Source organism: Penicillium vulpinum (assembly GCF_028829585.1).
Source record: "Penicillium vulpinum strain IBT 29486 chromosome Unknown utg000001l_segment0_segment0, whole genome shotgun sequence".
In the NCBI taxonomy this organism is placed as follows: Eukaryota; Fungi; Ascomycota; class Eurotiomycetes; order Eurotiales; family Aspergillaceae; genus Penicillium; species Penicillium vulpinum.
The window spans coordinates 4,437,824-4,460,731 of NW_026643241.1; the positions used below are offsets into that span (position 1 = coordinate 4,437,824).

Genomic DNA, 22,908 nt, shown 5'->3' on the forward strand with positions numbered 1-22,908 from the left:
TATAAGCCGCATCAGGAAGATACGTGATATTGCAAAAAGTAATAATGTGTATGTGCAACAATGCAAAGTAGTTGAGAGATATAGAGCTTCAACCAGCTTGAGGTCGAAGCTCTATCGAATGGTGACGTAGCGAACTTGCCAAACCGGTGGACCCGTGTTTATTGCTTTTAATGATGCTCCAAGTCTAAACAGGACTACTGGAGGGCGCGAACTAGACCGAATTATTTGGAAATGGAGCTGTAGGGCTGAAGTATGAGCTAGGAGACTCTCGGGAGGAAATCCAGTATATAAATCCAAGGCTAGGAATGAAGTACCGGGAAATTGCTAATAAAAGCCAAATAAAATATTTTATTTAAAAAAAAGAGCTCAGCAAGCGCCTATTCGTAGTGTTGGAAAAAAAAAAGATAAAAGAAATGAAAAAAAGTGCGTGGAAGAACTTAGGGCCTCGGCGCCGATATCTCCAGCTCGGTATTACCTCTTGTGCTTACGGAGTATACATACTAAGTAGGTAGTTTTGATATCCATGGATGATCTTCTTCTGTAATATTTAAACTTGAAAATCATGCCATGAATTACATTGAATAGAAACTAAGGTCAGGGTTCTTTGATATGTTCTACATTTTAGCTCGTCCATTTACTCGGGAGTCGCGGGAGCCTCTTTAACTAAAGTGGATTTTTGGTGACTTCATGAGTATAAGAGTTTGAGAACTAGATGTATGACTACGTAGAATTCCCAATATTTGGGTTTTCTTGCTTTGAAATATATGTAGAACCTGCTCAGGTGCATCTGATGCCATATGTATCCATGGATGTTAGCCGGACGCACAGAAAACATACAGAGAGTAAGCTGGTCAATGACGTAGTCGATCGTTACCTTATTTGGACGGCGACCAGCCTAATCTTCTCAGTACTTTTCAATTTTGTCTTACAGCGTCGATTAGGATATGTACGGATTACTCTGTAACGTCATGGGGTATAGGGCGAGCATGTAAATCTGTGTGCTCGACTTCTAGCCCGACCATGACTTCTGAGGTGATCATTAACGTGAAAGTCTAGCGCCGTTGAAGCAGATGATCATCAGGGATCTGTTCCTCCAATCACCAAAAGCCTACCTATGCACCCAATACCAAAATATATCCCTGTCTGGGCCTCGCTTTGTTTTCCGAGCCGCAGTTTTGAGCTGGCCCCCGTCCTAGTGGGGGCGTGTGGTCTGATGGAAACTAAATGCCGTAGTATGTGTTTGCCTATGTTGTATGTTGGAGGTATACGGAAATACGGAGTAGCGAGAGCGAATTCGAGCGGAAGTTCGGCACATTACCCTGTTACCTAAATAGGTGATATTGAGGTAGTTACCTCATGGGGGTATGCCTACTAATCCGTGATAATCCGAATTCCCCGATACACAAATTTTGTACACATATCTCGTGAAATAGTTGAACATAACTAGTTGTATATATAAAAAAAGTGATCAATCCAAGCCACTAGTATCAACACATACCTTATATGCATATTGTCAGGTGGTATCTCCCCAGCCATCTTGTACAACTGACATATCCAATAACCTCGCCAAGCGCCACCCGTTGTGCTCCGTACTCCATTCTCCATACGTGGTATAAAATTTCTATTCTATTCCACCAGAGGCGCCACGATGGACCCGTATCTCCCAGTAGTAAAGAAGCAAGCGTGCACACTTGAGCATTGACAGAGGTCGGGGCCAAGACCCAAGCCCGATCTTGGCGATTGGTGAATCTGCATCCGTGAGCATCCGGGGACCTGAAAAGGACTAGGATTTTATATCCACGCACCTGCACGTCCCCGGGATCTGCGTTGAATAAAAATGGCTAATCTGTAAAATAATTTCCTGTAGACCCGGAATGCAAACTCCGCCTTACTTCCGAGCTCCGCACTGCCTCGTGTTTCTGACCAAGACATGAGCCATGAGCTATCTATCATATGACTCATGTTTGTTCATGGCTCAACCTTAAGCTGCTTCCCCGAGGTCCTATGTGTTTGATTTACAATCTCGGTGGTTTTATTAGTGTCTAACAGTGGCTTTCCACATACATCTATAGCGGCTGTACCCGGCTATAATCAGACGGTGTGACCTGGCGCCATACTACATGCCTCGAATCATGCCTCGAATTCTCATCCATGTCAAATTCTACAACTCTTACACCAAGTCGTGGCTTGTGATATGATTTTTAGGACCCTTAACTCTCAGAACCTCAGCTTTCAAAATGCAAAATCACAACTATAGACCTTCTTAGCTTTGAGAGATATTGCCAAGTCCACCACAGGGCTGGGCACAAAAAGCCTTGGTAATCGGAAGTCCGGCACAACTACTATCCGCACGGCTTTGGTCCAGCCGTTCCCCAGGGGTAATACTGGGCCAATGAGCACAATGTTAATATCTCAAGATCCCGTGTCGACATGGGTATAGGACTAGGACACAGATATGAATAAGGATTGACTAAAAGGACTTCCGGGCTAAAAGTACAAGACGCTAAATCGCAAATTATATGTACACCGCCTCAGTAGCGTTCCTGGAGCCTTGGTACTGGCAGGGATTAACGGTGATGTATTCTATATCAAAATCTGATCTATTTGATCCATGATAGTAGACAAAGATTACATTAAGAATCTTTTTGAAGTCTTTTTAGAGGCTCTTTTTTGGTCTTAAGTATTGTTATAGCTCGAAGAATAATTAAACTTAGCCCTCTTGGGCGCCTCGCAGGATCTCTTTTATCTGATCATAAAATCCTATATCTTCCTTCCATCGCCTCCGTCTATTGGGGGAGAAGCGCCTTCCGAAGTGCGTTGATGCATGAAAGCAATAGCCAGTAGTATGTATTTTGTGAAGCACTCCCACATACCTCAGGAAATCCACTTCACCGGATATCTCGCCTTTCTTCATATGTACCAGCCAACTCTCTGCATCTATAAAGTTTCCCTGGTCAAATCTTGCAGAAACTCCTCTCTCACCTGATTTATTGTAGTGGATGCAAATCCACTAGATCATTCAGAAGAATGATTCAAGATTATGCATGAAAGAATGCTGTACGCCCAGAAGCACGCCAATTGCTACAAAGGCCTTTGCGTCAGTCTTTCCAGTTGCTCCCGTGATACCGAATCCCTGTCCTCTGATGACCAGATCAAGATTAATTAAGACACACCACGAAAAGCTCTCTTCTTTCTTCTTGATCACCATATTATGGATTGAGATATCTCTGTGAAAGATTCCTGCTTGTTGTAAAGACTGATGTGCTTGTACGATAATGCACCCCTCTAACGCAGCAAGCAGGGCCGGACGGGTGCTTGCCTTGTAGCTTGGTTTGCCATGCAGAACAGCACACCAATGAACTCTATTTGCTGGTGGGTTAATAAGTGCCTCGGTAGAGTATGGCGAATAGGATTGCTTGTTATCAGATGACAGAGAGGCGCCGATTTGACTAGCAGAGCGCTTCACGCTAGGCCTGTCGCTGCTCTGACCCTTGCATGAAGTGCCAGCCACACTTACGCTAGTCAAGAGCGCCAATCATTCTGCTGATCGTTCCTCCAATCGTTCTGGCTGATGATTGCTCGCCGTTCTGATGCCTAAGCCGACATGGATTCAACCCATCGTATGATAGTGATATGGTGCGATATTGACAACCCCTCGTTCGTTGGTTTCCTGAAGAAGCTCACCTTCGTTGCGCTCTTTGTATTGCCAAGAGTCTTTGACAATAAGCAGAGCCCCTAGGGCATTCACGATGCGCTTCCTAGCATGTTGTTGCTCGACCCACGATGCAAAGTACCCTTATCAACCTATCGAGAATGAGACGCCTAGTCTGACCGTGCTGCTCTATCCCGATGAATCGCTAGCCTTTGTTGGTGGTGATCGTAGGGCCAAGTCCACATTGCTCCTCGCTCATATATGTTGTATAAGAAACCGAAAATTGTAGACACAAACTGGAGCACATCCGTGTTAGTGTCAAACCGTTCGGATACAACTCCTTCAAGACGGCCAAAGACCCATATCCTTATGAAGGATCCACATATGGTAAAACCTAGGACAAATCGACGGGTATCCGGGGTCGCAACATCTTCTCTGGCATACTTCCCCAAGTCAAGTCATGCCTTAGAATCGATGTCGGTCGCCGGATTACTTTTAGCTCTCCAGGCGCCAGAATATTTGAACATGACATCGGGTGTCCTTCCCAGCGTTGGTGTCACTCGCAAAGCCGACGTCTAGCTTGCGCTCTGATGTGGAACCCTGAATGGGGATGTACTGTGCTAGCGGCTTTCGAAGGTGGGTCGACATAGGATGGTAAGTTGTAGGCTGCTGATAATATTATCTTTCCAGCTTCTCGCTCAGATCCGCAAACATACTCAAGACATTTTCTGCCATCCACTGGCAAAAAGGAGCATTGCTTTGTTGCGTGCATATTTCGAATACGGCACCATATGCCAATTGGAGACCAATGAAGTTTTCAAGAAAAAAAAGTTGAGCAGAAATGCAGGAGTCCTTCATACAGGAGGCCCAAGCTCTGACTTAAGGATCCCGCCAACAATCGCTCTAGGTGGGGACAGAGAGTCCGCTGCGACAGCGTTAAAAAGATATGCTCATCTGTTGATGTGTCCAAAAGATATGTTTTGAGGATCAGTTTGATTTGATCAATGTCGAAATCCAGATAAGATGGCGGAATTGAGTCGAAGCAGTTCATTTCGAGCGATTCTTCTCGAATTCCAATTGCACGGCAGAATACGAGCGACAGGAAGGATACGAAGTGCTGCTAGGAGCATAGAAGCGAGACCTTGCACATCTATCCTCAAATAGATCTTGCTTCTATACTCAAATTAGAAGGGAAAACTTGTGATGGAGTGCTTCACCCTCCTGCTTGAGCCGATCGACGGTCTTAGCTGATGAGCGTAGATCTGCGCCTTGATAGATCAAGATGAACGTGTCACAAAAAGACATTCAGGCCATCGCCGATAGGTTTTGAGATGATCACTCTCAATCTTATTGATCTAACATGGCGCGGTCCCTTTCCGCTACCATGATTTTGGTAGTTGCGTGAGAGAGAGAACAGGGGACACGACAATACAAACGCGACGCCACGTGATTTAAATGAAGCTAGTTAACTATAATATGTGTATGGAAGTGCCTTTTTGTATTCCGTCCTTAATGTTTAGTGACTCTGTAGAAGAATCCTGGTTGATATATACTAGAATGACATTAAAATATCTTATAAAAAGGAATCTAGCAAGGTACCTGAAAAGACATCCAACATGACATAAATAACAGCGCATAATATTTCATAACTAGTGAGAAGCTGGGAGGAGAGCGAGAGAACTGTCTCTGTATGACTGATAATCTACCTACTGTCATAAAGCTCTTCTAGATGACTTCATGGGGACAAAGGAGCAATGAGCTCCATGTAAGCAATATCTCAGTGGATCAACAATTAATTATGTCTATTCTTCTACAATGTAGCTAAGGAATGGGGACAAAACAGATGATAATTAGATATTCAAGTACAGTACTGCCAGGAATGGGAATATAGTACAATGTAGAAATGCCGGGCCCATTCCTCTACGACGTACAACATACTGACAATAGATATATATGTACCACCAACTTGTGTATATACATGCCAGGGATACCACATGTTCGCCCTATCACAATGAAGTCCGTGCAAACATGTCAGTTTCATTCATTAAATAGTATCCCTGCATAAAAATGCTTATCTGCCGTGCCAGTGGTGCCCTATAGAGCCCTACGACGCATGAGCCGACATCTAGATTGTCCATCTGTCCGAGGTACCAAAACGGACTTCAAAGTAGAAAGACCAAGTATGTCTGATCTGCTGGCATCCAAAGCCGCTACGAAGAATTCGCAGGTCCATGTGTCCTCGGTGCATCTCAAATAGGCCCACCTGGCCAGACATCAAAAGCTACACCAAATCCAGAGGCAAGAATAGCCGCGCAAGCAGCACTTTCACCCACATCCAGATCACGAGCAAGTTGTACAGCAAGCTGGAGCAGAAACGATTCCCAGAGAAAAAATTCCGTCATTGAAATTGTTAAGAAAAAACCAGGATGAGGGAAATAACAGAACATCCTCGTTTTTCGAGACACTCCACGCAACAACCCCAAATCCTCCCCTCGGAGCCAATATCTGATTTGATTCGCAACCCCGAGACACCGGGCACGCAGGTCCGGTGTCTATTCCTCCATTCACAAAAACATCAAAGACGCCATTTTTGAGCTCGTCTGAAACATTGCTCCACTGGACGCTACCGTAGTCGAGCTGGGTGCGTAGATGGATTTCGTGGATGCGAACGGTTCGAGAGGAGGGAGTCAGTTTTTTTGATCGCTTAGCGGTACTGTAGGTTGAAAAACTTGTGGTTAGTGTTGTGTTTTTGTATTGTGCATGTGTGGTGGTAGCATTGGCAGATTTGTCGATTGTTGATTGAATTTTCATGTCGAAGAATTGTGGTTGCGTGGCATTCGAATGGGATCGGATAGGATTGTCGAGTGTGGGATTGAAACGAACCTTGGTGAAACCGATGTCGGTGGACTTCTCACGGAAGCACTGACGGCAGATGTTCATCTAAAACCATCCGTATTAGCCACACAAGTCCATGACACGTCACATATTGTAGTACACAATATGCTCGAGGGGTCGGTTTCTCCTTACGCCGTACTTGCGGATCAGACCGGCGCGGTGGGAGCAGACACGGCTGAAAGCGCACAAATATTAGCAAGCCCATTCCTTTTGTATCGATTTTCGATTCCATCCAGGCTTCCTCCAAGTTGCATTCTCGGTATCGACTGGATCGTTCATCGGGGGATTGTAGGGTAAACACACCATTCGCGGGAGCCCTTGCCGTACCTATTGAGTGAAGAGAAATTCTGGTTAGCCTTGTCGCTCTTTTTCGAGATAGTGCCTGGTGTGTGCGTGGTGCAGTTTCGACTTACTTGCGGGGCCGGCTGTACCAAACGCTCTCGTGAGTCATCTTGAGGTTTTAAAGGCGGGACCTGGGAGTTGACGGGGTTGTTGACGGGACGAGGGTCGCTGGCGTTGGGCGTTAAGAACGGAGACAAGAGTTAGGGTTGGAATTTGCGTTGTGTGCTGCCCCAATGGGGAATAGGGCACGGGCCAACTCGCTTGAGTTGCGCTAGCTTTTTTGGTGGATCATGTGACTAAGGGGCGATCACCGCATCTCGATGCCTCAGGCTGCAAGATCTTATACTTCAAATATGTATTATTTTCAAAGGTGATGTCTTTAACTGACTTTTTCTTCAATCTTCGAATGCTGCTATTAACGAATATTTTGGCTTCAAATTTGAAAAAAATTTTGAGCTATAAATTTATACAGACAATATGGGGCGCCCTTGTAAATCTAACATACCGCCGTAGTGCAAGGGCCATAAGGCATGTGCATGAACGCACTACTTCTTTTACAGCAGGATCAACTATAATTTTCCTTTGAATTCACAGACACTGAGGACATGGGGATAATTTACCAACCATTATGTACAGTCAAGACAACTCGCCTACTTTTGAAATAGAGCCCGTCTGTCGCTTTCCCCTGAAGACCATGGGCGTCGTCTTCTTAGGGCTATAAAACAGTTGGCCTAGACTAGATACGAGAATCAGAATAAAGAGAAGGCTTCTGACATGCCAATTCTGTGATGAATTTCAGGATAAATGGGTTACGATAGGGTTAGACAGCCTGTTCAAGATGAAAGTCCACAAACTGTGTTCGGAATCAGGAACAGCAAGGAGCGATGCTCAGCCAGGGCAATAGCCGGATGGCCCCTGGTATCATGCAATAGTAGCTCTGGTATCTGCTTCTCATGGGAAGTGGTGATGTTCGAGTATAGAAACATGGGCGAGGTCGTGGTTTCGAAGGGGCCTGCATGAACAAGCCATTCGAACTGCTGCAGACGAGGCCTTCGAGGGACACGATCCTACCGAAGAAAAGGCGAAGATCTCCCAGAAGTTGATAAGCGCTTTGAATGTTTATATTGCTTCGCTCGATAGGAGATTGCAACATCATTGAAGATGACATCGATGATCATCAGCTCCGTCAGACAGATATCCAATATGTAGTCCGTGATCAAATTCTGCTAGAAATTGTGGGTTCCAGCTTCGACTTGCAAGATTTTAGTAGCCCGTGAAGGATGTAAAATTGAAGTGTGTTCCCATTTATCAAGATTAGCGTCTGCTGAGGCCCTCTACTAGTTTATTTAAGAAGTCTACAATAATATAACGTAATAGTAGTTAGTATATGCGAAAGAATTAAATGGCTACCGGCGTATGAAACTTATTAATTGAATTGAAAACCTATTTGTGCACAAGGGACCTATTTCTTTGGCTTCTCGGCGCGGATAGAACGGGCACTGTAAAACAGAAGATAAGCATCCTGGCGGAGGACATCCGCCACACCGGCGACAGTGACCTTATTGTCATCCATCAGTGCCCACTATAAAAGTATATCATTAGCATAGACACAGAGAGGATAGATATTACATAGTAGAACAAACCTTGTCGTTGTCAATACGGGTATAGGCATAGTAATGTCCAGAGTCCATTGTTCCTTGATGGACAATGACTGTGGACAGGTCGTACATGTAATCGGACATGTCAACAGGGAGGCTGTCCTTTCTGACTGTGTACGGCAGCATATTCACAGACAGAGGGAAGTCGATATGACCATTCATTTTTTCAGAGGAGTTAGAGGTGTGTTCATAACGCTATACGAATGTCAGCATGGGATCTTATTCCAAGGCAGTGAGAAATTCAAACAAACCTTCAACTGCATGCAAAGCATAACAGGGAGTTTTCGGATCTGCAGGCGCTTTGAAGCCCGCTGGGGGGTGTTACCACATTTCTCGCAGTGGTAAGCAGCATCGGCGTGGAGATCCTCAGCAGCGGTGAAGCTGTCCAGGCAGCCGAGGAGGGTTCCAGTAGTAGAGGAGGTAGAGCGACCGAGCTTGCGCTTCTTGTGTTGAAGCTGGACGTCAAGACTCAGATCGGCCATGGGATCGTGTGTGTTAGTGGTTTGGCCGCATTTGTGACACATGACGCTGCTGCGCAGTTCGCCGTAGAACATCTGGTGGAAGAAGCAATCGCATGGCTTTTCATAGCTCTCTACGTGTCCGGGGGTGGATGAGTGCAGTTCATTGACAAGGAATTGGAAGTATTCGTGGGCATCTTGTTGGCGGTATCCAGCCATGTCCTATAGACTAGTTAGCTAGTTCTGTTGGTCAACTCAGACCTCGACGTACCTTGGATTTCTGCCAACCATGGTGGAGAAGCATGGCTGCGGAAACTGCGTCGTTTCTCTCGGCGCTGTTGAATTCCATGAATACTTCAGCTGTCGCACAGGCGAGACAGTCCTTGATCACGCATGTGTGTACGTCATGGCCACCTCCCAGGAAATAGGCAGTGAGGCTAGGGTCATGTAGTAAGGCCTGCAATATCGAAGCTTGGTAACACGTTTGACCCATGTTCCAAACACCACGAGCGCCACGGATGGAGCATGGGTTCTTGTGAGCATTGTTCTTGACATAGACCTCGGAGGCCGAGTCTTCAGCCCAAATGGATCGCCCATCTACCAGATTTTAGTAGATATTCATGAGTTAGATGATTTGGAATTGCTCAAGTCTCACCAATGGCTTCAAACTTGCCAGAAGGGCCACGGAGCCTGTCCAGGGTGTGGTCATAGATGAAATCGACACATTTCTCACAAAACACAAAGCGGTTCCGAGACTCGAGATCTACCATTGTGTAAGCATGAAACAAACTGATTAGTCCGAAACCATTGGCTCACAGAATACATGACCAGTTGCGGCGGTATGCTCCGCTCGCTTGGTACCCAGGCATACTTCTGCACAACTCAAACAGTGATACTTCGGCTTGAGTGACTCCACAGTCCGGAGGCCAGTGGTTTGAACAGCAACGGTGTCTGTTTTTGAGAACGGAGCTAGCAATTTGTATTGCCTGCAGAATTCCTCTCTGAACTGGCCAGCAGTCTTCTCATCCTTGGAGAGAATAGCCGCGAGATGTACTAACGGGAGGTCAGCTTGGCATAAAGTATAAATGAGTCACAGTAATTTCTAATTCTTACCACAGCCAAATGCAGCTTCAGAAAGAAGCTGGTAAGAGTCGAGGGTTGCCATAGTGAGCGACATGAGAGTGGTTGGATGATAAGAGAGAGTAAAAGAGATAGGGTGGAAGGGTCAATGTTAGGGTCAGAAGCACGATACAAAGATATGTAGTGAAAGTACACGTTAATAGAAGTTCCAGACTTCTATCCACGTAGAGACAAGAAGAGGAGGTTGAAAGAAAGTATTCAAGGGAGAGAAGAAAAGCTGGGTATAAAGAGACCAGGTACAGCCTCAAGGACTCCCCATGAATAGGGCTAGCATTGCACTGTAAGAATAACAGATATCAATGATATGTCCAATCACAGCATAGCAGAACAATAGGACTCACGAAAGCAAGTGAATAGGGACAATAGCAGACGAACAGAGGAAAGCTATACAGCCCACAAAGGGTTGCGAATGACCTGATTCGACGTCACAACTAGTCCAGACAATAGTTCCCCTATTCAACAAGCAAAGAATATAAATATAAAAGTTTATTTTTCCAACGACGAATGGGGACAAGTTCCCTGAGAATTTCAAAAGTAGTTGAGAGGTTGGTTTGCCATCGGGCGGTGGTTTTTCGCCTGACCCCGATTTACCGATTTACCGCCGGATAAGAGATTGGAGAGCAATTTCAGTGGCAGAAGTTGGCAGAAGAGGCCTTTGTATTTTTTTGGGGCGTATTTATCTTGTATTTAAGTATATAGGGTTGATTTTAATGTTGTACAACCTCTGGGTGACATGGTATCGGATCTAGTTTCATTCAATGGTCATTTCTAGAGAATCATAATGAAAGGCAGATACGTCAAACAGCCCCATTGCAGGTGAAAGCTATAGATAAAGGGTCCAGCTCTTGGATTCCAATAGTCAGACATATAGCATGAACTGATCGTCCATAACCAGGTCATGCTAAGCACTCAGACATCTGAATCGTTACCGAGTCCCAGTCCCTCTACCCCGAGGCAGTGCGCTGGGTCGAGTGCCACGAGTAGTGCCTCGTGTAGTATACCGGCTGGTTGCTGCACCACGAGAAGTGCCACGCGACGATACTCGTGAACCCGCGGCATACTTGGATGTCGGCCTAGAGGTGGTGGTGGTGCTCGGGGGATTCTCGACAAAAGTCGTGTCCGTAGTCCTGTAGCGTAAGAACCCATTAGCTCAAGTGTCCTCCCGTAGGAAATTTGTCGCATCATTCTCTAGACTCACATAAAGGTCATCTCGCCGTCATCAACCTGTCGTGTTCGTTCTGATTCTGATTCTGCTTCTGGGTAGGTGTTAGCAAACCCAATTCACCCCACCTAGGGAGTTCCCGCAGAGAGCCCTCGCAGTACCTTCTTTTTCTTCTTCCTCTTGCTTGGCCTTTTGGAACGAATCTGGAATCGGAGCCTGTATCGAGCACATCAGCAACCCTGTCGCGCGTTGTTACCACCGACACAACTGTCGGCGACGCGTCTGCGAGCATACCTCTGGGAAATCCACACAGAATGCATTCATATTCAGTCCGTAGAGGAAACTAGCGAAACTCTCACTGAAGCGCGTCAAGCTCTCGTGCATCAGCTGCAAGTGCATGAAGTTGGCCTCGAGGTCCGCCATCGAATCGGCGAGCTCAGCGAACTGCGGCTCTAAGGCATTGAAGCCCGGTTGTGTGTATCCTGCATTTCCAAAGTTTCCATATCCGTGGGCTTCTCGTAACGAAGAGCGCGAGCTTGGGCGTAGAGGGGTTGTGGGCCTGGATGAGGGTCTCGGGCGCGAGGTTGATCGAGGTGCGTCCATGTCTGTGATTTGTTTGAGATTTTGATTGGTAGGAGTGTTGACGTGAGACAGTGGGCTAACAATAAGCGTTGTTATCGTTAAACGGTGGGTTATTGCCAGAGTAATGTTGAGCGGGTTGTGATTGGGATTGTTGATCTCCCCGGAAAGGTCTCTCATGCGACACTTTTATACTTGCAACTTTGAGATAAGAACTGGATTGTGCAATAATACCTATTGGATGTACTCGAAGTAGATCGAAATGAATACCTCGGATTAAATCATTATTCTAAACTAGTATACCTATTAGGGGATGATCTCCCCCCGCATCGTCATCTCCTTGATTCCGCTCTCGCATTTTCATCCCTCCTCCCCTCCAGGGCTCAGACCTTACTCATTCATATCACCTCAATTATACTGCTTATGCGTGGTATAATCCTACGCCGTCTCTATCCTTCGGCCAAATTCCCCGTCGCCCGGTATTCATTTGCGCGACCCTTTTCTACACGCCCAGACCCAAGGCAGGCTTCATCTTTTTGGACCCTTACATTTACTCTCGCTATCGTTGGAGGAGGCGCCTGGCTCCAGAACAAATACCTCAATTCAAAAGTTACAGTCACTCCGCAGCCCCTGCTCCCTGAAAACCCCACCCTCGGAGTAATCGATACCCTCGCGACGATGCCTGTCAAACCCGCCCCCGGAACAGTCGGAAACCTTACCCCAGACCAAGAAGTCAAGCTGAAGGAATTCTGGGTTCTGGCACTCAAAGTCTTCGGCCTCACACTCGAAGAACTCGAAGCCCCGCAGTCCACCACCAGCGATGCCCCAACACCCGCCCCGGCCCAGGATAAGAAGAAGTCCAAGAGCCGCTGGGGAATCTGGAGCAGCTCCGACGACAACACAAAAGGCAGTTCTGATAGCAGCGTAGCTGCAATCAGCATCGGTGATGGCGATGATAAGTACGGCCAGTCCAAGGAGTTCAAACAGGCTCTGGAGGATATGAAGCCCGAGGAGATCCGGACCGCGTTCTGGAGCATGGTGAAGGGCGATAACCCAGACTCTCTGCTGCTGCGATTCCTGCGGGCGCGTAAGTGGGATACTAAGAAGGCGCTTGTTATGCTGATTTCCACAATGCGCTGGCGACTGTTAGAAATGCATGTCGACGACGACATCATGTTCAACGGTGAGCCGTCGGCTTTGAAGCAGTCGCAGGGCTCTGACCCCAAGGAGAAGAAGAAGGGTGAGGACTTCATCACGCAGATGCGTATGGGTAAGAGCTTCCTGCACGGTGTTGATAGGTCTGGTCGGCCGATCTGTGTTGTCCGTGTGCGTTTGCACAAGGCCGGTGATCAGGACAATGAAGGGTTGGAGCGGTTTACTGTGTATACTATTGAGACTGCGCGTTTGTTACTTGCGTCGCCGATTGAGACTGCCGTAAGTATTCCGGCGTGAGAATTGCATCTCGGTTGCTAACTCTTGCAGACTATTATCTTTGATATGACGGACTTCGGTATGGCTAACATGGTAAGCTTTCTGTCTCAGCACCATCAACGCTATGTACTGATATTGCCCAGGACTATGCCCCTGTGAAATTCATGATCAAGTGTTTCGAAGCCAACTACCCCGAGTCTCTCGGAGCAGTGCTCATCCACAAGGCCCCTTGGATTTTCTCAAGTCCGTATCCCAGCATCCCCATACGAAAGATCCCCTCTCTAATTATAACCCAGGCATCTGGAGCGTGATAAAGGGCTGGCTCGACCCAGTCGTCGCATCGAAGATCCACTTCACGAAGAACCGCCAAGATCTCGAACACTACATCCACCCCAGCCAGATCATGAAGGAGCTCGATGGCGACGAAGACTGGGTATACAACTACGTTGAGGTCCCAGAGAACGAGAACCCCTGTATGGCCGACAAGGAAAAGCGGGATACCCTCATGGCCGAGCGCCAAAAGCTCGCCAAGGATATCCAAGATACCACCATCGAGTGGATTCGCGCCAGCTTCAAGAAGGAGACTGACGCTGCCTCTGCTGCTGAGGAGAAGCGAAAGAACTTGATTGAGCAGCTGCGTGCGCAATACTGGGTTCTTGACCCGTATGTCCGGGCTCGCTCGCTCTACGACAGACTCAATATCGTCCAGGGCGGTGGGAAGATCAACTTCTATCCTGATTCGAAGGAGGCAGAGAAATCGGCGTAGACTGTATGAGTTGGGCGGTGTGTTTGATGTTGATTTCCATGCTTATCTATTAGATATCTACAGTCTTGATTTTGCATGTTTGTAACATACACAGACCTGGTTCTTAACTAGAGGATATATGAAGAATTTGGTATACATTTAAGGGAGCATAGTCCTTATGGGGGTATATTGACCTGACTCCCTGCTTTAGAGGTTCTAATACCTTCATCTAATCAAACCAATATAACAATCCTTCCTCCAACAGAAAAACGTCTACGGCTTACATCGATGTTCAGTCATAAGGTAGAGCATAGAAATATCTCAGTTTCCATTTGCTATCGAGTTCGTTGTCAACTAAGCCAAAGCCGTGATCTTCAACTTGATCTCTTCGTGAAGAGCCTTGAGCTTGTCCATATCGGTCGCCTGGGCAGGCCAGCCAATGCTCATACCCTCCTGCTCGTTGGGCTTGGGGATCTAATAGCTTGTTAGTGTATATCCCGAGAACAGTCCGTGAAGTAGGACCAAGTATCCAAAGGATAGCGAAGCATACCATGTGGAAGTGGACCTATTCGAGAAAACCGATTAGCACCGTCACAATTATTAAAGCGATCTTCAACTGAAACTCACATGGTCAACAACCTGGTGCGCGATGCGTCCATTGTTCTGCAGGATGTTGAAGTCCTCGGCGCCGCTGGCCTTGGCGATCTTCTTCGCGACAGGCTGTGGGCGTACATCTTAGTTAGCTACGTCCAATCCAATTCCGAGTTCCAAGTCTCTCGGAGGCCTTGTGGGATTTCCCGCAAGGTCCTCAAGTAAATGTAATCGAACTCAATCAAAGATTGAAAACATTGATTCCCCGCTTCAACCCCTCATCATTGTGGGATATTTCTCATCAACGTACCAGAATCTCGACCAAGTCCTCATCAGGGATATCGGTCAGCTTTGCGCCGTGGAACTTGGGAATGACAAGCTATGTATGTTATTAGTCTAATTCAGACATTATCGGCCTGGGACTTCTGGCCGAAGCTCTCGCCGCAGCTCCGGCGACTTTCGCTGCGCACCACTACGACCGGATGCGGGGAAGAGGGCTCGTAGGAATAATACGCACCGCATGGCCGCGGCTCAGCGGCTGGATATCGAGGAAGGCAAAGACCTTCTCGCTCTCGAAGAGCTTCAATGAAGGGATATCTCCTATAGAACCCGGCGTCAGTCAACCCATGTTTGGCTCTGACGTGTTGACCTCTCAGGACAGAACAATAGTTGCGTAGTGATAAGTCATTTTAAAAATAAATGCTCAACATACCCTTGATAATCTTGCAGAAGATACAGGCAGCGGAGGACATCTTGGAAAGTTTTCAAGTAGTCCAACTCCAATTTTTAGAATAAAAATAGGTGCTAGTTATGGTATGCAGTAATTAGTTAGTAAATTTCCAGGTGTTTAATAATCTGAAGGAACTTGGACAGCGGGTTTCGAACTTCGACCGTTTCCGATCTTCAGGCGGTCAGAATTACTAGCAATCCGGGCTATATAGTGTCCAAAAGAACATAATTATTCGAGGAGTGGGACAAATTAGTGCAGAACCCATTTCTTGCCTTTTACCAGAGATGGCCGTGATTTGCCCACAAAACTCCTCTTATAAATCTTTGGAACAACTATGACATAGCTGTCATTAAATTTTTATATTTTTTGCTGAATTGATTTTGTTATACAACATATCCTGTGAATAGTTCTTTTTTAGAGGATCTGGTGTGCATAGGCTGGGATTGTTCAACATGGTTGGATGTAGAGGGTGTAGATGGATAGTAGGTAGGTCTCTAGGCACCTCCAGGGCTACTACTTATGGTCTTCTGCCCTAACTAGAGAGATATACCACTAGAACACTCTTAAAGGAAATAGAAATAATAAAGAGAATGATGTGCTCATCCTCATAGTGTTGTTAAAATAAGTACATATGTATGTAGCTAGGGCTGTTCCTATATGTCCTAAGGTTAGTATCGTGGATGTCGTAAACTAAAATGCCCTAGTTTAGGCTGTCAGGCAAGAGTATAGTCTCCGTAGGCCAGAAACAATATCTTTGTTCTTTTCTGTTTTTTTGCTTGATCCAGCGGTGCAATGCTGTATTACTTCCAGTTGGTTGCGGAGACCTACGTTCATCTGGAACATGTCCACAAATAGAAGTGTCCAGGTGAACTACGGAGTAGATGAGTTAGAATAAATAGCCAAGTACAGATTCAGAAGGCATTGTAGGTAGACAGCAAGAAGGAATTCACTGGCCATAATTTAAGTATACAAAAGAACATACCTAGGGAAACCAGTGATGCTACAGATGAATAAAGCCCGGGGAACATCCAATCACAGTCCAGGCGTTGTCAGATCAAAACACGGATTTTGTTCTACAGAGGTTGTAGATATAGTAGCCCATATATTTCGATTAATACATTAACTGCAAATCAAATTGACATCTTAAAGCCACTATATCAACCGAGTCTAAGCAAGAAAAGGGGAGAAACATGAGAAAGTGATTTGTTAAAGTGGTTGTCCGTACTCCCGAATCAGGACTAGCGCAATAGTCCCGTGCGGTTCTTCCGAGTTGACTGCGAAAGACCCTCGCACATCACCACGCCCTTCTTGGCAACATTCCCCTCCAATTAGCTGGTCTCGAGAGATATACTCAGCCAGAGACCATGCAGAAGTCTCGCACCATCAGCACTGCCCTAGGGGCCCGGCCTTTCGTGCCAGTCCCGCGGGTGCAGCTCCAATTCCAGCGCAACCTTCAGGATGTCCGCATCACCCGGACTGGCAAGCCCCTCGTGAAGGTCCAGGGTGGCCGGTATGTGAACAATTACACTATGGCTAGGGTCACTGTTCTTGCTTGCTGACGCGCTCTTTCTATAGTTCTTCCATTGGAGGTAGCTAAGCCTTTCCGTTCTGATAATACGCTTCGATCCCGATATGCTCACCCAATTCTAGGCCACACTGCGACCGTCTTCGGTGCCACTGGTTTCCTCGGTCGTTACATTGTTAACAAGCTTGGTAGGTTGAGGGTCTGCTGCACTGGAATGCGATCATGGACTAATAGCCTACAGCTCGCCAGGGATGCACCGTTGTCGTTCCTTACCGTGAGGAGATGACCAAGAGACACTTGAAGGTTACTGGTGACCTTGGACGAGTTGTGTTCATGGTAGGGAGCCTTACTACCGTGTAATTTGTTTGAATTGTGGAGAGTGTCTGAACCCCAGTCTAGGAATACGACCTGCGCAACACTCAGTCTATTGAGGAGAGTGTTCGTCACTCCGATGTTGTCTACAACCTTGTCGGTCGCCAATATCCCACCAAGTGAGTTATAGTGTGTGATATACATGGAAAAAATGGGTTCTAACGACCCCAGGAACTTCTCCTACGAGGATGTCCACGTCGACGGTGTCGAACGTATTGCCGATGCTGTTGCCAAGTACGATGTCGACCGCTTCATCCACGTCTCTTCCTACAATGCTCACCGTGACTCGCCTTCCGAGTACTTTGCCACCAAGGTCAGCACATCTACCGGAACCATGCAAGAATGAGAGAGTGCTGATGACATATAGGCATGGGGTGAGGAGATCGTCCGCAAGATCTACCCCGAGACCACAATCGTGCGCCCTGCACCGATGTTCGGTTTCGAGGACAACCTTCTCCACAAGCTAGCCAAGATGGGCAACGTTTTCACTGCCAACCACATGCAGGAGCGCTACTGGCCCGTCCACGTAAGTCCTTCTCCCGAGGTGGATAAGCTGCCTCGAACTAACTCTCTCTAGGCCATTGATGTCGGTACTGCTCTGGAGCGTATGCTGCACGATGACAGCACCGCTGGCCAAACCTTCGAATTGTACGGCCCCAAGAACTACTCCACCGCTGAGATTGCCGAGCTGGTCGACCGTGAAATCATCAAGAAGCGCCGTCACATCAACGTCCCCAAGGCCATCCTCAAGCCCTTCGCCCACTACATCAACAAGCTTCTGTGGTGGCACACCCTGTCCGCCGACGAGGTTGAGCGCGAGTTCATCGACCAGGTGATCGACCCAACCGCCAAGACCTTCAAGGACCTCGGCATGGAGGAGACCGCTGATTTGGCCAACTTGACCTTCCACTACCTGCAGGGCTACCGTAGTGCCTCTTACTACGATCTGCCTCCCTCCACGGAACGTGAGCGCCAGGAAGAAAAGCGATACCTGCACGTGCTGGACGACCAGTAGTTTGTGTTTTTAATGTGTAAATAAGCCTTCCTAGACTCAAATTCGATTTCCTTGTGTTGGATGGTGCAATGCATACAATATAGACCAGTGGATAAGCCCGTATACTAAATACGCAACTTTCATAGAACAAAACGCATTCTTAGAAAAGCCCAATATAAAAAAACCACAATTCCCCAGAACTCCCCGCACTCGATAACATCATATCAATCCCACCTCCAATCCTTACCTTCTTCGCCTTCACCTCCACCTTCACCTCCACCTTCACACTCCAAACCAGCCTCCCACAATGTCTCCAGCACCCATCCTCCTCCTCAAAACCAAATCTTCCCCACACGATGGCTACGAAGACTTCTTCTCCGCACGAGACTACAACCCCACCTTCATCCCAGTCCTAGAACATCGCTTCCTTAAAAACAACCTCACCCAAGTTCGCGACCTATTCAGCACCGGCGCATTCAATAACAATGCCACAGCCCCCAGAAAATACGGCGGTCTTATCTTCACCAGCCAGCGCGCAGTGGAGGGCTTCGCGCAGATGATCGAGGACGAAAAACATGGTACATACAACAACCTCCCACTACACACCCAACCAAATCCCACGTCAAACCAAACCCAATCCCAAACTCAACTAATCAGCCCTCCAGTAACCTTCAACACCCCAACAACCCCACCCCTAATCCTCTACACCGTCGGCCCAGCCACAGCGCGCACCCTCACAACCCTCCGCGACAAACACCTCCCAGACGCCATCATACACGGTGCAGACACAGGGACAGGAGAGAACCTCGCGCATTTTATCCTCGGGCACTACGACTCCCTTTATCCAACACACAAACCCTCGCTTCTATTTCTTGTCGGCGAAGTGCGTAGGGATATCATCCCGAAAACACTAATGGATGAAGCATTACCGGTTGACAAAAGGGTTGGCGTTGACGAGCTTGTTGTGTATGAGACGGGCGTGATGGAGTCTTTCGAAGGGGATTTTGCGGATGTCGTAGGTAGGTCGGATGGGCCGGTTTGGGTGGTTGTTTTTTCGCCGACGGGGTGTGAGGCTATGTTGAGGGTTCTTGGGTTGGGGCCTTTTGCTGGTTCTGGTTCTGGGGCTGGGCAGGTCTTTGTTGCTACTATTGGGCCTACGACAAGGGATCACCTGCGTGAGAAGTTTGGGTTTGAGGCGCATGTTTGTGCGCCGAAACCTAGCCCTGAGGGTGTGCTTGAGGGGATTGGGGAGTTTATGCGTAAGATTTGAGGGGTGGGTATGGATGTGTGTATAAATTATGTACCTTCGGTGTTTTTTTTAGGGTGGATGTATATAACTAGATGTAGGGATAGAATTATATGTATATAAAATTGGGAAGAAGTTAGCAGAGGCAGTGCAGATAGGATTACGGCGCAAGTCAGCTGTCTTGAACACTCATAATCACATTTCGAGTTGCCCTGCTATCTCTAACATGTATCAAATCACGCTGTCAAGTCAAAGTGCGTGCAGAATAGAATCCAATCTCCTAGCCAACTAATATCATTTGAAATAATTCAGACCGATCTACCGCATGATTTCCTCGTAGATCAAGACTATGTTATGTTAGTAAATATAAATAAAGATAAGACAAAAGGTACTACGGTAAACTCACGCTTCAGCTGCTCCTTACTCAGAGCATCCTTGTTCTTGTCGAAATCGAAGAATCCCTCGGGAATGGGTGGTGCGGTGGGCTCATCTTCGGGATCATGGTATGGCTCGAGGTAGGGGTGTTTCAGGGCTTCCTCGACGGTGATACGCTTAGCCGGGTTGAAAGCCAGCAGCTTCTCGAGTAGATCCAGAGCGGTGTCGTTGCTCTTGGGGAAGAGTGCACGGAAGGGAATCTTCTTCTTAAAGGGGAGGGAGCGGATGTATTCGCGGGCGCGGCGGGATTTAATGCCGTAGTAATCTTCCATCGTGGGTGTGCCAAGGACATCCAGGATGAGAGTCAGCTGGTGGTGATCTAGGTGTGTGTATGTTAGTGATTGTTGTTGCTGCCTGAAAGGAGAAGTGAAATCTTACAATCCTTGCCCGGGAAGAGAGGCTTTCCGCTCAGCATCTCAGCCAATATGCAGCCGACACTCCACACGTCAATAGCCTTGGTGTATTCCTTGAATGTCAACATGATCTCTGGTGCACGGTACCAACGTGTAGCCACATATTCTGTCATGAATCCGGAATTGTCGTCGGTGGAGGCGGCCGAGCGAGCCAGACCGAAGTCGCAGACTTTCAGATCACAGTTGGCATTGAGCAGAAGATTCGAGGGCTTCAAATCTCGGTGGAGCACGTTGGCTGAGTGCATTGCCTTAAGCGCACGCAGGGTCTGGTAGATAAAGTATTGACAGTGGTCGTCTGAGAGGTCTTGTGTGCGAATAACCCGATGCATATCAGTTTCCATCAGCTCCTGCATACTGTTAGTAAATCGGTATATCCCGTACATGCGCATCTTTTCAAATGACAAGCTTCAACGTACTTGAATCAGATAAACTTCATTGAATCCCTCGTAGTTACGAGGACGTTGAATATCCAGAATGGAGATAATGTTTTCGTGGTTAAAGTATCGCAACAACTTCATCTCACGGAGTGTACGCAGACAGAACATAGAATGATCGAACGGCGTGATCTTCTTGATGGCAACCTTTTGGCCAGAGGGCTTATGAATGGCAGAGCTGCATGGGGTTAGAGGAGCCTTGACAAACAAAAGTCTCGTATTACTTACCAGACGACACCATAGGCGCCTTCGCCGATAACATCTTGGATTTCATATTGGTCGGAAACATTGAAAGAGATCTTCCGGGATCCTCCTGCGGGAGGGTTTGGTTGGCCCATAATGATAATGGTTTCTTTGATTTCTCCGGTAGGCTGAGCGATGGGGTGATTGTCAGCTTTCATTATCCGTGGGATCCAGTTGAAAAAAGGTCGAACACAGTCCATAGGGAATAAAACGGGAATTGGGGATTTAAAACACGGGGTAGACGGAGAATCGCGCACAATTTGGCGATTCGACAGTCCAGGGAACGCAAGATAATAGTACCCGAGATCAATTGCTCAAAACCCTGGAGCAATTCGACCGCAAATACCAGTACCAGGGAACAGACGCAACAATAACGCAGGGAAACCGGGAAACAAAGCTTACTTTCGTTTGCGCTGCAATCGAATTGGTTTTTCGGAAAGACGCTTGAACTCTCGACTGGATTGAGGTTCGAAGGTCGGCGAGATCTCAAGGAACGAGAGGTGAGGTGTAGAAAGGTAGAAAGGGACTTGGTCGTACGAAGCTCCGGGTGGGGAAGAAGATGTGACAAGTACAGCGTCCAGACCCTCGAGACCGGGGTAAGGTGCAAATTTCACGGGTTGGGGTGTCAGGCCGGGATCACGGTATCAAGTTCGGAGCCTAAGAAGGTGGGATGTTAGTGGGATTGGAATTGACGGTGATGCTGGGGGCGCATGGAGAGGAGCCAAGACGCTCCGAAGCGGGGTCATCCTCTGATGCGGGATCACAACGGGTCGGGCCAGACTTTGGACTCACCTTATCTCTTGCCTTTTTTTCTCTATCAAGGCAAAGAAAAATAGAGAAGAAAGGGGAGGAGGATGAGAAGAGGTGAATCTGGAGAAACAGCGGGCCGTAGGGGAAGTGGTGGGGCAGAGAGCTTTGAGGCGGCTCCGGCAATTTGGAGGGTGAAACAAAGTCAGTCAGAAATCCACGGAAATTGGCGTCAATTAAGAGAGAAAAACGGGAAGAGACTAGGATTGATCGACGGCCCTAGTGAGAAAAGAAGCATGGAGGGAGGAAGTACAGGAGTTAGGAAGAGAGAGAGAGAGAGGTCTGTTACTGTTTTTCCCCCCTTGTCTGTCTTTTGGTTTGATGGACGCGGAACCTTGGATCACTGCGAAAGTATCTCCACAGTTACTTGACGGGTACCTGAAATGACTGGAGTCAACCATAATATTATAAAGTATCCTACAAGTACATCCATACAACCATAGCGATCTAAGGATCTCCGCCACAGCGCCAAAGTCTCTCACATGTCGCGCTCTATGGACGACGCTACTGCACCTGGAGAAACTTGTCACAATCATCTTTCCCGCTCCACCGCATAGGAGGTGCTAGTTTCATCCTGATTGGAGAACCCACCCCTCGTAGTTTCACTAGTTTGAAGGGGCCATCCCGTTAATTGGGTCTGACACGGCGACTAAATCACAGCCAAAACAAGTATAAGTCATACGGGTCTATATATGCATCTATACGTACCGGATTTTCCCTGGCGGGTGGCGCTTTCCTATTTGAGCTGCCGCCGCTTTTATGAGGGTGCTCAGGCTCAGGCTCACTGAGTAGATGTCAGCACGGGCTCAGATCAGTGATCATACTCAGATCAGTCACGTGTATAATCACTGATGCTCAGTGAGTGCTCAGTGAGTGCTCATTGGGTGCTCCCTGATTACTCAGTGATGCTCAGTGTCCAATCAGTGAGCAACACTGATGCACTCAGCCCACCGCAGACTATACCCAGAAGGGATTAGCCCCACAGGGTCGTCTATACTGTGATAGTTAGTTCGTTGATAGCATTGCTGCTGCCCTCAATTTTTGGAGCACTATATC

At 47.4% G+C, this 22,908-nt stretch overlaps 11 protein-coding genes across 11 annotated transcripts; 3 read left to right on the forward strand and 8 right to left on the reverse strand.

The window, feature by feature from the left end:
* Window positions 1-2,710: 2,710 nt before the first annotated feature.
* N7479_001604 (uncharacterized protein) lies at window positions 2,711-3,497 on the reverse strand (the record flags this gene model as incomplete). Its single annotated transcript, XM_057249301.1, is given in 3 exon segments — window positions 2,711-3,010; window positions 3,062-3,473; window positions 3,490-3,497. The coding sequence occupies 3 exon segments, from the start codon at window positions 3,495-3,497 to the stop codon at window positions 2,711-2,713; spliced, it is 720 nt and encodes a 239-aa protein (XP_057113733.1).
* A 21-nt stretch (window positions 3,498-3,518) lies between these two features.
* N7479_001605 (uncharacterized protein) lies at window positions 3,519-4,184 on the reverse strand (the record flags this gene model as incomplete). The annotated part of the gene is given in 4 exon segments (XM_057249302.1): window positions 3,519-3,670; window positions 3,685-3,758; window positions 3,833-4,082; window positions 4,097-4,184. 4 exon segments carry the CDS (start codon window positions 4,182-4,184, stop codon window positions 3,519-3,521), a joined length of 564 nt encoding a protein of 187 aa, XP_057113734.1.
* A 285-nt stretch (window positions 4,185-4,469) lies between these two features.
* On the reverse strand, window positions 4,470-4,957 carry N7479_001606 (uncharacterized protein; the record flags this gene model as incomplete). The annotated part of the gene is made up of 3 exons (XM_057249303.1): window positions 4,470-4,769; window positions 4,801-4,825; window positions 4,851-4,957. The coding sequence occupies 3 exons, from the start codon at window positions 4,955-4,957 to the stop codon at window positions 4,470-4,472; spliced, it is 432 nt and encodes a 143-aa protein (XP_057113735.1).
* Window positions 4,958-6,220: 1,263 nt separating this feature from the next.
* N7479_001607 (40S ribosomal uS14 domain-containing protein) lies at window positions 6,221-7,113 on the reverse strand (the record flags this gene model as incomplete). Its single annotated transcript, XM_057249304.1, has 4 exons — window positions 6,961-7,113; window positions 6,851-6,874; window positions 6,680-6,722; window positions 6,221-6,592 (listed from the first exon to the last, which is right to left on the reverse strand). Coding segments are annotated over exons 1-4 (477 nt in total), but the record flags the coding sequence as incomplete, so codon positions are not given.
* A 1,238-nt stretch (window positions 7,114-8,351) lies between these two features.
* Window positions 8,352-10,182, reverse strand: N7479_001608 (uncharacterized protein; the record flags this gene model as incomplete). Its single annotated transcript, XM_057249305.1, has 7 exons — window positions 8,352-8,471; window positions 8,533-8,742; window positions 8,799-9,227; window positions 9,277-9,602; window positions 9,661-9,768; window positions 9,822-10,058; window positions 10,119-10,182. The coding sequence occupies 7 exons, from the start codon at window positions 10,180-10,182 to the stop codon at window positions 8,352-8,354; spliced, it is 1,494 nt and encodes a 497-aa protein (XP_057113737.1).
* An 888-nt stretch (window positions 10,183-11,070) lies between these two features.
* Window positions 11,071-11,910, reverse strand: N7479_001609 (DASH complex subunit DAM1; the record flags this gene model as incomplete). Its single annotated transcript, XM_057249306.1, has 4 exons — window positions 11,071-11,272; window positions 11,344-11,401; window positions 11,469-11,523; window positions 11,602-11,910. 4 exons carry the CDS (start codon window positions 11,908-11,910, stop codon window positions 11,071-11,073), a joined length of 624 nt encoding a protein of 207 aa, XP_057113738.1.
* Window positions 11,911-12,309: 399 nt separating this feature from the next.
* Window positions 12,310-14,083, forward strand: N7479_001610 (CRAL-TRIO domain-containing protein; the record flags this gene model as incomplete). The annotated part of the gene is made up of 4 exons (XM_057249307.1): window positions 12,310-13,320; window positions 13,369-13,410; window positions 13,461-13,560; window positions 13,614-14,083. 4 exons carry the CDS (start codon window positions 12,310-12,312, stop codon window positions 14,081-14,083), a joined length of 1,623 nt encoding a protein of 540 aa, XP_057113739.1.
* Window positions 14,084-14,416: 333 nt separating this feature from the next.
* On the reverse strand, window positions 14,417-15,405 carry N7479_001611 (HIT family protein; the record flags this gene model as incomplete). Its single annotated transcript, XM_057249308.1, has 6 exons — window positions 14,417-14,536; window positions 14,613-14,627; window positions 14,690-14,782; window positions 14,964-15,032; window positions 15,171-15,253; window positions 15,366-15,405. The coding sequence occupies 6 exons, from the start codon at window positions 15,403-15,405 to the stop codon at window positions 14,417-14,419; spliced, it is 420 nt and encodes a 139-aa protein (XP_057113740.1).
* Window positions 15,406-16,747: 1,342 nt separating this feature from the next.
* Window positions 16,748-18,295, forward strand: N7479_001612 (complex I NDUFA9 subunit family protein; the record flags this gene model as incomplete). Its single annotated transcript, XM_057249309.1, has 7 exons — window positions 16,748-16,921; window positions 16,973-17,096; window positions 17,150-17,244; window positions 17,308-17,399; window positions 17,452-17,593; window positions 17,648-17,806; window positions 17,858-18,295. The coding sequence occupies 7 exons, from the start codon at window positions 16,748-16,750 to the stop codon at window positions 18,293-18,295; spliced, it is 1,224 nt and encodes a 407-aa protein (XP_057113741.1).
* Window positions 18,296-18,581: 286 nt separating this feature from the next.
* On the forward strand, window positions 18,582-19,544 carry N7479_001613 (uroporphyrinogen-III synthase HEM4; the record flags this gene model as incomplete). The annotated part of the gene is made up of 2 exons (XM_057249310.1): window positions 18,582-18,852; window positions 18,940-19,544. 2 exons carry the CDS (start codon window positions 18,582-18,584, stop codon window positions 19,542-19,544), a joined length of 876 nt encoding a protein of 291 aa, XP_057113742.1.
* A 294-nt stretch (window positions 19,545-19,838) lies between these two features.
* On the reverse strand, window positions 19,839-21,140 carry N7479_001614 (mitogen-activated protein kinase; the record flags this gene model as incomplete). Its single annotated transcript, XM_057249311.1, has 5 exons — window positions 19,839-19,867; window positions 19,927-20,274; window positions 20,334-20,715; window positions 20,785-20,980; window positions 21,031-21,140. The coding sequence occupies 5 exons, from the start codon at window positions 21,138-21,140 to the stop codon at window positions 19,839-19,841; spliced, it is 1,065 nt and encodes a 354-aa protein (XP_057113743.1).
* Window positions 21,141-22,908: the final 1,768 nt, after the last annotated feature.